Source organism: Neodothiora populina, assembly GCF_041146345.1.
Source record: "Neodothiora populina strain CPC 39397 chromosome Unknown canker_contig_8, whole genome shotgun sequence".
NCBI lineage: Eukaryota > Fungi > Ascomycota > Dothideomycetes > Dothideales > Dothioraceae > Neodothiora > Neodothiora populina.
The window spans coordinates 1,608,790-1,622,864 of NW_027191411.1; the positions used below are offsets into that span (position 1 = coordinate 1,608,790).

The 14,075-nt window shown below is 50.8% G+C and overlaps 5 protein-coding genes across 6 annotated transcripts; 2 read left to right on the forward strand and 3 right to left on the reverse strand.

Annotated features, from left to right (window-relative positions):
- Nucleotides 1-1,737: 1,737 nt before the first annotated feature.
- On the reverse strand, nucleotides 1,738-2,834 carry AAFC00_007003 (uncharacterized protein; the record flags this gene model as incomplete). The annotated part of the gene is made up of 3 exons (XM_069347047.1): nucleotides 1,738-2,210; nucleotides 2,480-2,611; nucleotides 2,723-2,834. 3 exons carry the CDS (start codon nucleotides 2,832-2,834, stop codon nucleotides 1,738-1,740), a joined length of 717 nt encoding a protein of 238 aa, XP_069199921.1.
- Nucleotides 2,835-3,584: 750 nt separating this feature from the next.
- On the forward strand, nucleotides 3,585-4,331 carry AAFC00_007004 (uncharacterized protein; the record flags this gene model as incomplete). The annotated part of the gene is made up of 3 exons (XM_069347048.1): nucleotides 3,585-3,875; nucleotides 3,942-4,141; nucleotides 4,199-4,331. 3 exons carry the CDS (start codon nucleotides 3,585-3,587, stop codon nucleotides 4,329-4,331), a joined length of 624 nt encoding a protein of 207 aa, XP_069199922.1.
- Nucleotides 4,332-5,298: 967 nt separating this feature from the next.
- On the forward strand, nucleotides 5,299-7,083 carry AAFC00_007005 (uncharacterized protein; the record flags this gene model as incomplete). Its single annotated transcript, XM_069347049.1, has 3 exons — nucleotides 5,299-5,477; nucleotides 5,584-6,617; nucleotides 6,686-7,083. 3 exons carry the CDS (start codon nucleotides 5,299-5,301, stop codon nucleotides 7,081-7,083), a joined length of 1,611 nt encoding a protein of 536 aa, XP_069199923.1.
- Nucleotides 7,084-7,319: 236 nt separating this feature from the next.
- On the reverse strand, nucleotides 7,320-10,562 carry AAFC00_007006 (uncharacterized protein; the record flags this gene model as incomplete). Of its 2 annotated transcripts, none has more annotated exons than XM_069347052.1 (1): nucleotides 7,320-10,562. In XM_069347052.1, the coding sequence occupies one exon, from the start codon at nucleotides 10,560-10,562 to the stop codon at nucleotides 7,320-7,322; it is 3,243 nt and encodes a 1,080-aa protein (XP_069199924.1). The 2 variants fall into 2 exon arrangements, with proteins under 2 accessions (XP_069199924.1, XP_069199925.1); XM_069347053.1 differs by having other exon boundaries at nucleotides 7,320-10,163.
- Nucleotides 10,563-11,656: 1,094 nt separating this feature from the next.
- AAFC00_007007 (uncharacterized protein) lies at nucleotides 11,657-13,271 on the reverse strand (the record flags this gene model as incomplete). Its single annotated transcript, XM_069347054.1, has 2 exons — nucleotides 11,657-12,796; nucleotides 12,870-13,271. 2 exons carry the CDS (start codon nucleotides 13,269-13,271, stop codon nucleotides 11,657-11,659), a joined length of 1,542 nt encoding a protein of 513 aa, XP_069199926.1.
- Between the last annotated feature and the right edge of the window lie 804 nt (nucleotides 13,272-14,075).

Consider the following 14,075-nt stretch of genomic DNA (forward strand, 5'->3'; position numbering starts at 1 on the left):
TTTCTTCGTTACTCCTTTACTACTTTTTCATTGTCTTTACACTGCTTTTTCATTGCTTTTTCACTGCTTATTCACTCCTTTCCCACTCCTTTTCCACTCCTTTTCCCTGCTTTTTCGCTACTCCTTGACCATTAATTTACTATCTCTTTATCCTGTTCTTACTAGCTGTTCACAATATCTTCAGGTCTTCTTTACTGCTCTTTTTACTGGACAGAACGGCATGACAGCTGCACCACCACCAAGACCTCTGAAGCATGTCACCTTTGACACACCGCCAGCTTCACCTCCATTCCAGAACAGCCCTTTCGCTGCAAACATACCCCCGCAGCCATCATACCTAGGGCAGTATCGGGAGCCGACGCCGCCACGTCAGGTAGGCGAGGAGGCACATCCTCCTACTCCTTATGAAGGCTTCAAGCAACGTCCGGGATCCAATGGATACGGAGCATCTGGAGACGCAGCAGGGAGCGGTTCGAGCGAGAGGAAGCAGATTTTGCTCCTCTTTTCAGTCCTCTCTTTACTACTCTTTTCACCACTCTTTTTGCTACTCTCGTATTACTGTTCTATTGCTTTTTCATTTCTTCTTCATTGCTTTTCATCTCTCTCTCATTAATTATTTGCTCCTCCTTCACTGGTCTTCCACGATTCTCTTACCCTCTTTTTATTAATCGCTCACAATTTCTTAGGGGCATACCTAGGTTGCCCCTAAGTTGACCCTCTAGGCTAGTCCTAAAGTTAGGCCCTACCGTCGGACTCCAGGGTGCGCCTTCCAAGTCAGACTGGAGGTCCAGCCTCAAGTATAGATACTCGACCTCAGGCTCATCCTAAGAGAATGATCACTTTTCTACTATGTTACAAACCTTTAGGCTCAGAACACAATTTATCAGGATTTCTTTGCTACCCTTTCACTGTTTCTTCACTACTTCTTTTTTAGTTTCCTCTTACTTGCTTGTGACTCCTTTACTGCCCCTTCAATATTTGTTTATTACCTTGCTATCTCTCCAAGTATTTCTCGATTATTGTTTTACTATACTTATGTACTCCTCCTGTTACTATTCTAAGGTTTTTAAAAGGTTTCTCTGTTACCCTTTTACTATCCCTTCATTACTATCCTTTCACTACCTCTCTAGTAAACTTTCACTACACTTTCACTTACCTTTTTGATACCTCTTCACTACTTCTTTACTACCCTTTTACTACCTCTTTACCGCTGCTTTACTATCTCTTCACTACTACTTCACTACCACCTTACTCCTTCAATTAGTACCAGCTAATCCTATACATTGTGAAACTCCTGCTTAAGCAGACCTGCAGCATGAGCCTCCTCAGTCAAGTGTGCCTCTCTAGGGCCCTGCTCATAGGCGGGCTACCGCTCTTCTAGTGACGATCTGCAGATAGTTTGTAGATGGTTTTGCAAAAGAAAAGCTTGTTATGAGACTGGTGCGTTGTCTGGGCGTTTTTGGTGTTGATGGATGATGGTTTCAAAGGTCAAGGAGGTCGAAGAAGTGAGCTCACATGTGGGAGATATGTGAGCCTATGTCAAGGTCGGTTGGTCTGCCTAAGGGTTGGATTACCACCGCTCACTCATCTCTTTTCTATTACTCCCTTACTTATCCTTTCACACTACTCCCTCACCATCACGTAGATTGAAAATGCATGATATTGAATATATCCGCAAAGCAGAGGCCCTCTAGCGTCTATCCTCCCTTCACCATTCCCTTGTTTAGTCTTGATCCTCTAATGTAAAGCGGCAAGAACATCCTCCAACCGCGCTACCGCCCCAAAGACACCGCCCTCAGCTTTGACCGACTCCAGTGCGACTCTGTGCAGCTCGTCATTCGCAGCCGCGCATCCATCACTGACAATCAAACACTCCATCCCGCGATCATTAGCTTCCCGCATGATCGTGTGCACGCAGACATCAGTCGTCACACCCGCCAGAATCAAGCGCCTGATCCCACGGTTCGATAACAAGAGAGCGAAATCAGTCGTGGAGAAGAGGCCTTTGCCTGGTTTATCTATCGTCGGCTCAGACTGATGCCATTCGTCTGGACTCAAGGGGTATAGTTCCGGGATCGTGTTGTGGCCTTTCTCGCCTCGGATCAGGAGGCGTCCGAGGGGGCCTTGGTCGCCGATTCCGAGGCCGGAGGCGTTGTTGCGGCTTCTGAATAGTTCGCGTGAGGAGAGGGTGCTGAGGTCGGGGCGGTGGCCTGGAGGTGATGAGTGAGGGGTTTAACCGTTTAATTTTTATTTTCTTTCGTGGTTGCTGCTACTGTGTGATATGGGGATTTGTGGAGGGGTGGAGGGGTGGTTGTGGTTTCACTCTATGTGGTATGGAATGGAGAGGCAATATGGGTGGGGTTGAGGTCCAAGAAAGGTGGGGCATTGTTCCCTGTATGCATGTTCCATTATTGGCAATAGCGATACCGACGAGCAAAAGAGAGATAGAGAAGAAGAAAAGAAATGGAAAAGAAGATACCTTCCCTTGTGTGATACACCTGATATCCTCCCTCACGACACGACCCGAGAAGCTTCTGTAGCCCAGGGATAATCGAGCGAATATGAGAGATATCGTAACCTTGGTGGTCCATGTATCCACCCGGAGCACAAACTATGGAGATATGGCACCTACCTTAGCATACTCGGTTCGACTACAAGAACATCGATTGATACATTGGATATGGAAGGACTGAGGGTCATGGAGATGCCGGCAGGCACATACAGTCATTTTGCATGTCTACCAACACCAGGGCCGTATCTTCGGTGCTGATGGGTCCATCGTGGGGCCAGTCGTATGGCGAGGCCTTGATGTACTTCTTCTGCTGAAGCTGCATAATTTGCCTTGGTGACTCAGCCTCCGCGCATCAGCTTGTGTATTTACGATGTTGACGACTGGACTACCAAAAAAATGTTACTGCAGAAGATCACGACAAGGTGATCAATCAAGTGGTAAAGAGCAGAGATACAGTAGGAGTAAGTCGTCGTCGTGGCTGTCGAAGCTTCTACAGCGAGACGTCGTATGTCCAGCATAATTAGCGTAAGATTCTCACTCCATTAACACACCATATGGCGAATCACAAAATCTCCCCACCTCGTGCCCCTCGTTAAATCGCCAGCTTTGTAATGCTATATTAGGCTCGCGGCCCGCCAGCTTATAAGTCCTTCGGGTTTCGGTATCGGAAGCACGTTAACGGCGCGGGAGTGACGGGTGTTTATGTTCCTAAGCAAAAGAAGCTACTTATCTAATTAAAGGGTCAAGAATTATGCGCGCTCAATTCCGCGCCGCAGCCGCCATAATAGCTGCATTTCTAATAGCGGGCATCGCTTTCGGTCTTGCAGACACATCCAGCCCATTGATAGCAGCAACAATGTCTATTCTAGCGCCCTTTACTACCAAGTTACAACGGGTTGTTTGTTCAACTGCCCCACATCTCCATACCGCCCTTCGAGTATCTGCTTCGTCAGCCCTCCATTCTTCTTATACCACTTCGTCCTCTGCTGCTTCTTCGATTCCTGCAGTCACTTCTTCTTCTCAATCATCCTTCACACAACAATCTACTCGTCGCCCTTACAGCACAGAAAAAATGGCCAACAAGATGTCTTTCCTCGAGGCTGTGGAGAACCGCCGCTCCATCTACCCTCTTACCGACAAGATCCCCATCAGCGACGCCCGCGTCCAGGAGCTCGTCACCGAGGCCATCAAGCACGTTCCCTCCTCCTTCAACTCCCAGTCCACCCGTCTCGTTGTTCTCCTGAACGAGGAGCACCAGAAGTTCTGGGAGTACGTCAAGGACGTTCTCAAGCCTCAGATGCCTGCCGAGAACTTCGCCCAGACCGAGGGCAAGCTCAACATGTTCAAGGCCGCTCACGGAACCGTAAGTTTTGCCAATTGAAGGACCTACGTTATTTTTGTTTCAGTTGCTGACTTGAGACTTACACAGATCCTCTTCCTTGACGACCCTGCTCCCGTCAACGAGCTCGCCAGCAAGTTCGCCCTCTACGCACAGCACTTCCCTGGCTGGGCCCTCCAGTCCAACGCCATGCACCAGTTCGCTCTCTGGACTGCCCTCGAGGCTGAGGGATGCGGCGCTAACCTCCAGCACTACAACCCCATCATCGACCAGAAGGCCAAGTCCGAGTGGTATGTGTTTTCTCGAGTCCCGTCAAAAAGACAGACGTGCTGACTTTGTGTTTGTAGGAACATTCCTCAGGAGTGGGACCTCCGCGCTCAGCTCGTCTTCGGTGGCCCAGCCGAGGGTGCCCGCGAGAACCTCTCCCCTAAGCAGTTCCAGCCCGTCGAGGAGCGCGTCAAGGTCTACGGTGCCAAATAGATGTCTTTATTGGACCGATCAGGAAAACAACATTAACGAATAACGCAATATCCGGCGCATATCGTCAAGAGGCGATATTGCGTCAAAGTGGTGGAGTAGAATATACAGATCCGTAAATTAGAACAAATCTCCCCGCATTTTTCATTTGCAGCGTACTTGACGTGTATCGTTGATGTAAAAAGTGGAAATGCAAAAGGCTTCTGACAAACCAAAAACTTATTGATGTTGTGACTTCACTAAGGTAGGTCATTGCTTTAGCAAAGCTCCTGGAGCTTGCCCTGAGATGTGGTAAGGCTTCCAGACCCCTTGAGCTAAACGTGAACCGCTAGTAAGCGAGGCACGGCAAGATTCCACCTCTTTCATGCAAGCCTCAATGTCGAAATCCAAGTAGGTCAATGGTGGATCATCACTACAAGACATCACGCGATCGATCACAAGAGCCCCAAAAAGGGAGATACAGTGATATAATCATGCGCAGGATTGTAGCATAATCCCACTGTAACACCACAGTGGCACTGTACAAGTAGGTAGCGACAGCCGCACTCCGATACATTCGAGGAATCCAGTACGTACTTTGTACTTTGGACAACGGCGCCAAGCGAGAGTTTCTTTCCTAACACAGCAGCTTTGTACAAGCGTCCCTTCACGTTAGTACCCAAGAAAAAAAGGTGCTTGTGGATATTGGCGAGGGCAAAATAGTATTTTTGTTACTTAACATTTTCCCAATATTGCCTAACGACAGGACAATGGTGAGAATGACGCCTTCGAAAGAAAGATCGCGTCAGTGTCGTCCCCCAGTTGTAAAAAACCCTTTCGTTGTTATTGTAGAAATATATCATCATGTAGGTCTGAGAAGAAGGAAAGAAAAAGCATTCCACCGTTTGTTTCATTCACCTTTATCTCTTCTGTTATGCTTGACTTTGTATAACGTGTGCTTCTGCTCTGAACTTTGAAGAAAGAGGAAAAGATGGGTCGCCTTTTCTCAGTTGGCTCTCCTGCCTCGAGCAGGACTTCTGATGATGCTGCCTCTGGTGACAAGGCCCCTGGAGTTCATGATTCAGAGGCCTGGGACGAGACCCCCCATGGCGATGTCTACCATACTAGCGAGTCGCGAAAGCAGATCGGCCTGATCAGTGCCATCTTCCTGTAGGTGTCGTTCGTTTTCTATCACAAGCCCATGGCCATTGGATGCACACGTGCATGTATACATCCAGTGTAAACCCATCATATCTAACAAGTCATGACCCAACAGCATCTTCAATCGAATGATCGGTACCGGCATCTTCTCCACGCCGAGTACCATCCTAAACCAGTCCGGCAGCGTGGGCCTCGCTCTCTTCATGTGGCTCGTCGGCATGCTGATAGCATGCGCCGGCATGGCCGTCTACCTCGAATTCGGCACAGGACTGCCACGCAACGGCGGCGAGAAGAACTACCTCGAGTTCGTCTACACGAAGCCCAAGTTCCTCGTCACAGGCCTATACACAGGCTACGTGGTGCTGCTGGGCTGGGCAGGCAGCAACAGCATCGTGTTCGGTGAATACATCCTCAACGCCGCCAACGTGGAAGTGACGCGGTGGAACCAGCGCGGCGTCGGTCTCGCCTGCATCACCGCCGCCTTCCTGATCCACGGTCTGGCCCTCAAATGGGGTCTGCGTCTGCAGAACCTCCTGGGCTGCATCAAGCTCATCATCCTGCTCATCATCATCTGCTCGGGCTTCGCAGCGCTCGGCGGCCGCCTCAAGGTCGACAAACCGCACAACTTCACCAACGCCTTCGAGGGCACCACGGGCTCCGCCTACGGCGTCGTCAACTCCCTCTATAATGTCATCTGGAGCTACATCGGGTACAGCAACGCAAACTACGCAATGTCGGAGATGAAGAACCCCGTGCGCACGCTCAAGATCGCCGCGCCCACTGCGATCGCTATCGTCGGCGTGCTGTACATGCTGGCGAACATCGCGTACTTCGCCGCCGTCCCCAAGGACGAGATCCTGTCATCAGGCCGCATCCTCGCCGCGTCCTTCTTCCGCAACGTCTTCGGCCCCAAAGCCGAGCGCGCAATGAGTGTTTTCGTCGCGCTGTCGGCGTTCGGAAACGTGCTCAGTGTCATTTTCTCGCAGGGCCGTCTGGTGCAGGAACTCGGTCGCGAGGGTATCCTTCCGTTTTCGCGTCTTTGGGCTAGTAATAAGCCTTTCAATGCGCCGTTCATGGGTCTCTTTGAGCACTGGTGCGTTTCGGTCATTATCATGCTTGCGCCGCCGCCTGGTGATGCGTATAATTTCAGTAAGTGGATACACATACACACTCAGAGGCAGATCTGTTAGATTTCTCTTTCTAACCAACACCCCCAGTTGTGAACCTGATCTCCTACCCGCTGAGCGTCGTCAATGTCTTCGTCTCCCTGGCTCTTCTGTGGCTCTACACACACCGCGAGCAGTACAACTGGCACCCACCGACGCGCGCCACTTTCCCCGTCGCGCTGTTCTTCCTGCTCTCCAACATCTACCTCGTCATTGCGCCTTTCGTGCCGCCAGAGACGCCCGAGCAGAATGTCTATGAGTCTCTGCCTTACTATCTTCACTGTGTGGTGGGATGGGGCATTATTGCTGCAGGCGGCGTTTACTGGGTCATGTGGGCAAAGGTCTTGCCCAAGCTCGGGCATTACAAGTTGGAGAAGCGCGTTGTGGAAGGTGGAGATGGGTGGTCGCGGAATGCCTTTGTTAGGATACCGCTGGCGAAAGAGTCATGAGAGTAAAATAATGCTGATGATAGTGTGTATTATGAAACCAAAAATTGTAATCTTGTTTTCTTCGACTCCCTCCCTACTTTCAGGATACGGACGTCTTCGTCGGGAGCATAATGAATAGAAAATAATCTACTGTGGACGTTGACTCACTTCCTACAGATGTGTCAATAATGTTCAACGACCATAGAACGCTTCCTCCTTCCACCTCAGCAAGCAAGAGCTTGCGGCCCCAAGCTACATCAAACGATAGCTGGCGAAGAGCCAATGCCAGTGGGAGCGGATGGCCCTGAGACAGTATTCTTCGAGCTCAGCCAGTCGTCAACCATCTTCTGTGCGGGAGAGGCATTGCCACTACTGCTGCTCGTGCCATTTGCTGGAACGATTGGGGCTCGAGGATAACCTCTTGAGCTTGTGGGTCGAGAAGAGTGATAGACCGAAGTGCCTTTGTCTATCACGCCCGTATGTAAAATCGAAGGAGGAACGTCATTTTCCTTGTTCGTTGCCGATGACTGGCGATACGGTCCTTCAGAGATCATGCGAAGTGTGTCATCGTCCTGAAGCAAGGCAGACATAGGCTTGCGTTTGATTATGATATTGCTACTGCCATTACTATCCTTTCCGCGATACACGGCACGGAGGTCAAACGCGGATTTGTGGCTAGCTTTGGTTGGGCGCTCCGAGTTTGTCACTTCTCCAATCGCTTGGCTTGGTCTTCGACGAGAACTACCAAGTAATGCAGTCGAATGTCGTTCGCGAACCCTAGGACTAGCGTTGATGGGTGTGCCGCCAGAGATTTCGTTTGTATACCGTGGGAGCGTGCTGGATCGGTCGCGTGAGATCTGTCTGTCGTCTGTCAGGACCTCTGAGCAGCTCGGCAGACCGTTGTGTCCACGTATTGCTCTACTTGATGGAGCTTGGCTGCGCTCAGAACTAGGTACGCGTCCCGTCTCGACAATAGGATAGCGTTCATTCATAATGCTCGACCGACGATTCCTGAACGCAGGTCGTCGATTCCTTGCATCGCTAGTGACCGGCTCTTCGTGATGACAGTCCCTCGACATTGTCTCACTGCTACTATCAAGCATCTTTGCTGACTTGTGAGGGAGGGTCGAGCCTATCGACAGACTGCCACTTTCTTTGATGTCGGGACTTTCGTCGTGACCAGTCAAAGACAACGCCTCGGGAGTATGAGTAGCAGAAAATTCTTGCAACTCGGTGTTCAACCAGGCTCTCCAGTCATGACTAGGTTTGGCTATATAACTATCCTCTGGGCTGCGCTTCGAGGGTGAGTCAAGGGAGTAACGCTTCACCTCACGACCAGTGATTGTGATAAATGTTCCATAGTCCGTGGGACGCATTTCCGGGGTCGCTGATCTATAGTCTTCCGTCCTCGAGTATACACTTGGAGAGACTATGTTGGACCTAGTGGCTACTTTCGTAGCTGGAGCTTCTGCCGCTGCCACGTCTCGAGCTGATCGGTCATGGTGCACAGCTACGGGGAGATAATCCAACACTGGCGTAGCCGATATCAAATGCAGGCTGTATGGATCTTCTTCCTCAATGATGTACCGTGTAGCTTTGGATATATTCGGTGAGTGCTCTTCCAAGGCTGATTGCCAGCGATTCTGAGATTTGGCCAGTCTGCTGGCTAGCTGGTTGTGGGATGGTCTTGCTCCTTTATCGTTTTCCTCATGCTGTGGCTGCGGCAAGGCAGGAGGTACCGAATCTTGCATTGGTGGGTTGATCTTTGCACGGCTCGTCCAAGATGGCTTCCTCGAGATGTTCGACAGTGGAGCAGGTACCAGGTTCTGAGATGACTCGGAAAGACCTTGGAGAGAAGCGATCGCCCTTTCGTCCTCTGAACAGACTTGTCTGATCGTAGGCGGCGGGACTATCTCGCTAGGAATATCGGCAGGTTTACCATGGCTTCTTCTTGGTAGATACTCCTTTAGTACCGTCTCTGTCGCAATAACATCGTCGTTGATCGAGGTAGCCATCGTAGTCGGGGTCAGTTCATCTGGACCCAGAATCTGCTTTTGAAGTGCTTCATACAAGTGCTGGCTGTCTTCAGACTTGCGTGGTAGATCCGCCGTACTTAGCTTACGTAGAGGCAACCTGAGAGCTCTTCCCAAGAATGACCCACGGCCCTGCTTCGAACCAATGTTTGTCCCGTTTTCGAGTCCAGTCATCATGCCGCTTTCATCAATGGAGGAAAGTGTGGCAGTTTGGCGATTTGTTTCGGTGCCGGTGGAATTGGTCCAGCTTGTGACCCGCGACTTCTCCGTGGCGGCATCGCCATTACTTTGAGAGCTCGTTGAACTACTTTGTCGTGTGTCAACAGTAACTGGCGGGGATAACGTTGGGCAAAGCAAAGATGGGCTAGATCGTTGTTCCACAACCAGTATGTGCTCGAAACTCTTTCCTTTACTTGTCTGGTAATGCTGTGACTGTGCCTCGACATGTTGTGCTGGAAACACGGTCCGGCTTCGTTTGGATTTGCCCATCAGCTTCTGTAGTCTGCTCTTCAATGAGTCTGAGACACTGCGTGCTCTCGGTTGCTTTGCAACCTGAAGTGGCTGTGTGTGTTCCATGCCATGATTCAAAGATGCAGCAAACACATCGTCTGACTCGATAGCCGAGTTGAACGGAGGGACGCTATTGTCGTGAGATATTGCTTCTACAGGAGTAATCTCCTTTGTTAGGCGCTTCTTGAGTGGTGCTATGAAAGATTTGCGAACATTTAATTTCCGCTGATGGAAATCTTGCAAGTAAGCATCCCAGGCAGCCACCTTGATCGATTCATCGGTTTGCATCTCCCGAGGATTTGGTCTGCGAGAGTCAGTCCAGGACGAGGCAGCATAGTCCATCGGAGGCGGATCTTTTGACTCGATTGCTGTCCTGTATGGTGTGTCTGGGTAGTACGTGTTACGATGAGACTTCTCGAGAACAGATGTTTGATCTCGGGTGACTGCAGGGTCATATATTTCTGATTGTGACTTGCGTATATGCACTTGACCCCTATTGCCGACTCGAGAGCTCTGTCGTTCGGGCACAGTCTGGAAGGAGCTGTCTGTAGCGATCATTTTCCTACGCCGAGTGATGATTGTAGTTCCTGCACTGGCAGTTGATGAAGCAGTCTCGGAGACATCTTTGGATTCCTGCTGCTTCACACACGGATGTTCAGATATTGCATCCGCTTGCTTTGATCCTAATCGATTACCACTGCGATTCTGTTCGAAATGGCTTCCTTCGGATCTCCGAGATGCTCCTATTCGGCGCTTATGAGTCCTCGCTGAAACTTGCTGGTGATCAAGGTATTCAGTTTGTTCACACGCTCGTCTATATGCCTCGATTGCAGCGAGCGCTGCATGTTTCGGATCGATGACAGGGTTCTTGCTTGCGTGCGTCTTCTGGTTGACAGTTGGAGATGATTTGGCACGCCTGAGTCGGAGTCCAGCATCGCTGCTGGCGCGGGAGAGCATCAGTGACCTGCGAGAGTGATTACAAGGATAGAGCAAGCAGCGTGAGTATTGTTTCACATATGTGAGGTCTAAATTATGCAGTGCTCGAGGCGAAGCGATGCTTGTTAGTAGATGCAAGTATGCCTTCGAGATTCATATTTACAGAGGGAAACAGGTGATCAGAGAAGGAGATGCTGAGGTGTCGTTCTATACAAATCGGGTAGTATCGTTTTGAGGGAAGGCTCGACGGAGACCTAGGTACCCATGCTGACATGCAGACACATGCACCCTTCTAGAGATCTCTGTTAAAGCCCACCTTACGTCTTGAGGTAGGTAAGATACCTGTTCGGAAGTACTGATTCATCTTGTCTCAACCAGGTAGTATGGTATCGTTTGATTTTATCTTGCTTAGCTGATGTGGCAGGCATTGCGTCTTCACCTACCGAAACTCTGTGTATGCATCACATCCGCAATACTCATCACAGAGCTACCTATAGCTCAAGCTAAGTTATTCTTGTCAGGATCCGGAAAATGTGATTTCCTTGCGGTCGGGACCTCAGGTGTAGTTGTCAACGACGGAGAGCGCAAACGTGGTGAGCAAGGTGATCAAGGCAAATCTGGTAGCGTTATGTAAAGATACACGACTTCCCGCGACTTGATCGAAATGTCCCCATGGGCCGCATACACTAGTATGAAGATATGCCTTGATTGGCTCATCCTCTGATATGCGGGACAACATCTATCACTACAAGGTCACCATTAATTCGATTGAATGATGTAAATATAGAATTATCGCAAGTCATTCAGCTTCCACGTCTATCTGAGCTATAAAAAACCATGACTTAATCTCAAAAATGCAAACGGCCAAGGGACCCATTACTTCGAACGGGACTCATCTCGTGCCATGTATGATGACCAAAGATGCCAGCCTCATCAGGCCTCTACGCCAATGCAATGCACATCGCGATACCATATCGAATCGGCATAATGGAAGCTCATGTGTGGGGATCTTCTGAAAGATCGTCCTATAGCTATGACAGACAACATCGTTATAGCAAATCGAGTGTGCCACACACACACACCCAGATTGATTCATGTCATGTCGTAAGACTCCTTCACTCCTTCTGGGCCTCAATCCACTTGGCGACATCAGCCTCAAGGTGGCTGAACTCCTCACTGATCTTCTCAGTGACGCTGTCGCGCATGATGTCGAGCTTCTCCTTGAGGGAAGAGGCATCATTGCCAGAGACCTCGTAGCCACCCTGAGCGACGATCTCGGTGTAGTTGGCTACACCAGCACCGTTCCAGGCGAGGATGTTGGCAGTGTCAGAAGGAACGTCGGAGAGAGCACCGACGGTAGCAATGGAGAGGAGGTTGGCCTTGAGCTTCTTGGGAGTAATCTCGGCGACGGCGTAGGCGGAGCCCTTGGCAGGCTGAAGAGACAGAAGGTATGCAAGAAGACCAGCAATGTGGGGAGAGGCCATGGAGGTACCGGAGATGACGTTGGTGGCAGTCTCGCTGCCGATCCAGGTGGAGAGGATGTTAAGGCCAGGGGCGAAGATGTCGTTGCACTTTCCGAAGTTGGAGAAGTAAGCACGCTCATCGGCGAGGGTGCTAGCACCGACGGTGACGGCCTTCTCAGCAGCAGCAGGAGAGTATCTGCAAGAGTCGGCGTTGTCGTTTCCGGCAGCGACGGCGAAGTGGATACCAGCATCGACAGCAGCGTTGACGGCCTGGTCGAGAATGGTAGACTTGCCACCACCGAGACTCATGTTGGCAGTGCTACCCTTGAATCCCTTGTGCTTGCCAGCCTTGGCAGCCTCAACCTTCTCGCTGTGTGACTCAGCAGCGTACTCAACGCCCTTGACGACGTCGGACATGGAGCCAGAGCCGTTGGAGCGGAGGACCTTGACAGCGTGGACATTGGCCTTCTTGGCGACACCGTACTTCTTGCCAGCAACAGTGCCAGAGCAGTGGGTACCGTGGCCGTTGCCATCGACGTCCTCATCGCCCTGAGGGATGGTCTTGCCCCAGGAGGCACGGCCCTCGAAGTCAACGTGCTTGATGTTGGTGCCGGTGTCAATGACATAGACGTCGACGCCCTCACCACCATCAGAGGCGTAGAGGTACTTGTTGAAGGTGCCAAAGGTCAGGCTGTCGCGGTGGGAGATACGAGCGAGACCCCAAGGAGCGTTCTTCTCAACGGAAGGGTCGGTGAGAGTGTGCATGACCTGATCTTTCTCGACGTAGGCAACCTGCAGGACACATGATCGTCAGCTCGAGCTTGTAATGTGGTATTGTGCTGAGGATAGGATAGACAGTACTTACGTCCGGGTGGCGACGGACGGCCTCGATGACGTCCTCGTCAAAGTGGCCAGAGTAACCAAGGAGCGAGCCTCCGATGTTGTAGGTGTGCTTCAGACCCTCGTAGACAGTGTCAGAGAAGGGCATCTGGGAGCGCTTGCGGAGCTCCATCTTGCTGGACTTGGTGTTCTCATGTAAGTCTGCAACCCAGCTCTGGTGGGTGCTGGCAGAAGCGGCGTTGATATGGTCCTTGAAGACGACAATGTACGAATCCTGGATCTCAGTGGCATCGACTGATGAAATCAGGGGAGCTGCATCGTTGTTGATGCTCTCGTGGCTGAAGACGTCGGACTTGAGTGACTCAGTGTTGATGATGGGGGAGGCTACCGCAAGCAGCGGTAGGAAGGCGCCAATGAATGTCTTCATGGCCAAAGTTGTTGATGTGATGAAGATGGATGTATGAGCAAGACGGAACAATATGAAAAGCGATGGAGATGAGAGAAAGACAGCAAGATGGGGATGTTGGAGGATGAAGAAGAAGAGAAGGAGAGATGGGCTCGAGTCGTCTCTTGAGGGTTGGAGTTGGAGCTTGGGGATCGTCGGCGTCAGTCACGCGGGCGGATTGGAGATAAGCCACCTTCTACCTGAGGTACCCTCGTCATCTGTCCACTGCACCGTGGACAGATGGACCTCAATAACAGTTTGCTCTAGGCAACTAAGATAACGTCTTCGGCTTGATCTGTTGCGAGATAGCGCACGTCCCCCTTTACTCCAGACTTCCTTGATTGTTTGAGAGGTTTGGCCTCCCCATCAAGGTATATTGCAGTATCAGATGCTGTATCTCGGAGCACAGGATACACGGGCGAACGCACCTAACCGATTAGGTTCAAGAGTTGATATGCGGAGACATGTCGGGCAGTTGTCTGCCCTGCTGTACTGTACTGTACTGTACTGTATTGTGCTGTACAGCAGACAGCACAGTACATGTTATCATATGATGCAAGTGCTTTGTACGACACCATATCTACAGTACAAGTACATATGTCTGCTGTGCCTCACATCATCCACCTGTCAATAGCTCTATCCCTTATGATCACAGCTCGAACATGGTCCGTCCGCCGCCATTGCGGTGTGGCGATCTCTCCAGCGACACTGAGCGGCAGGAAATGGGTGGTAGATACCCCAAAAGCAGTGCCTGCCCCAACCTTCTCGAAGAACGCCCGGCCAAAA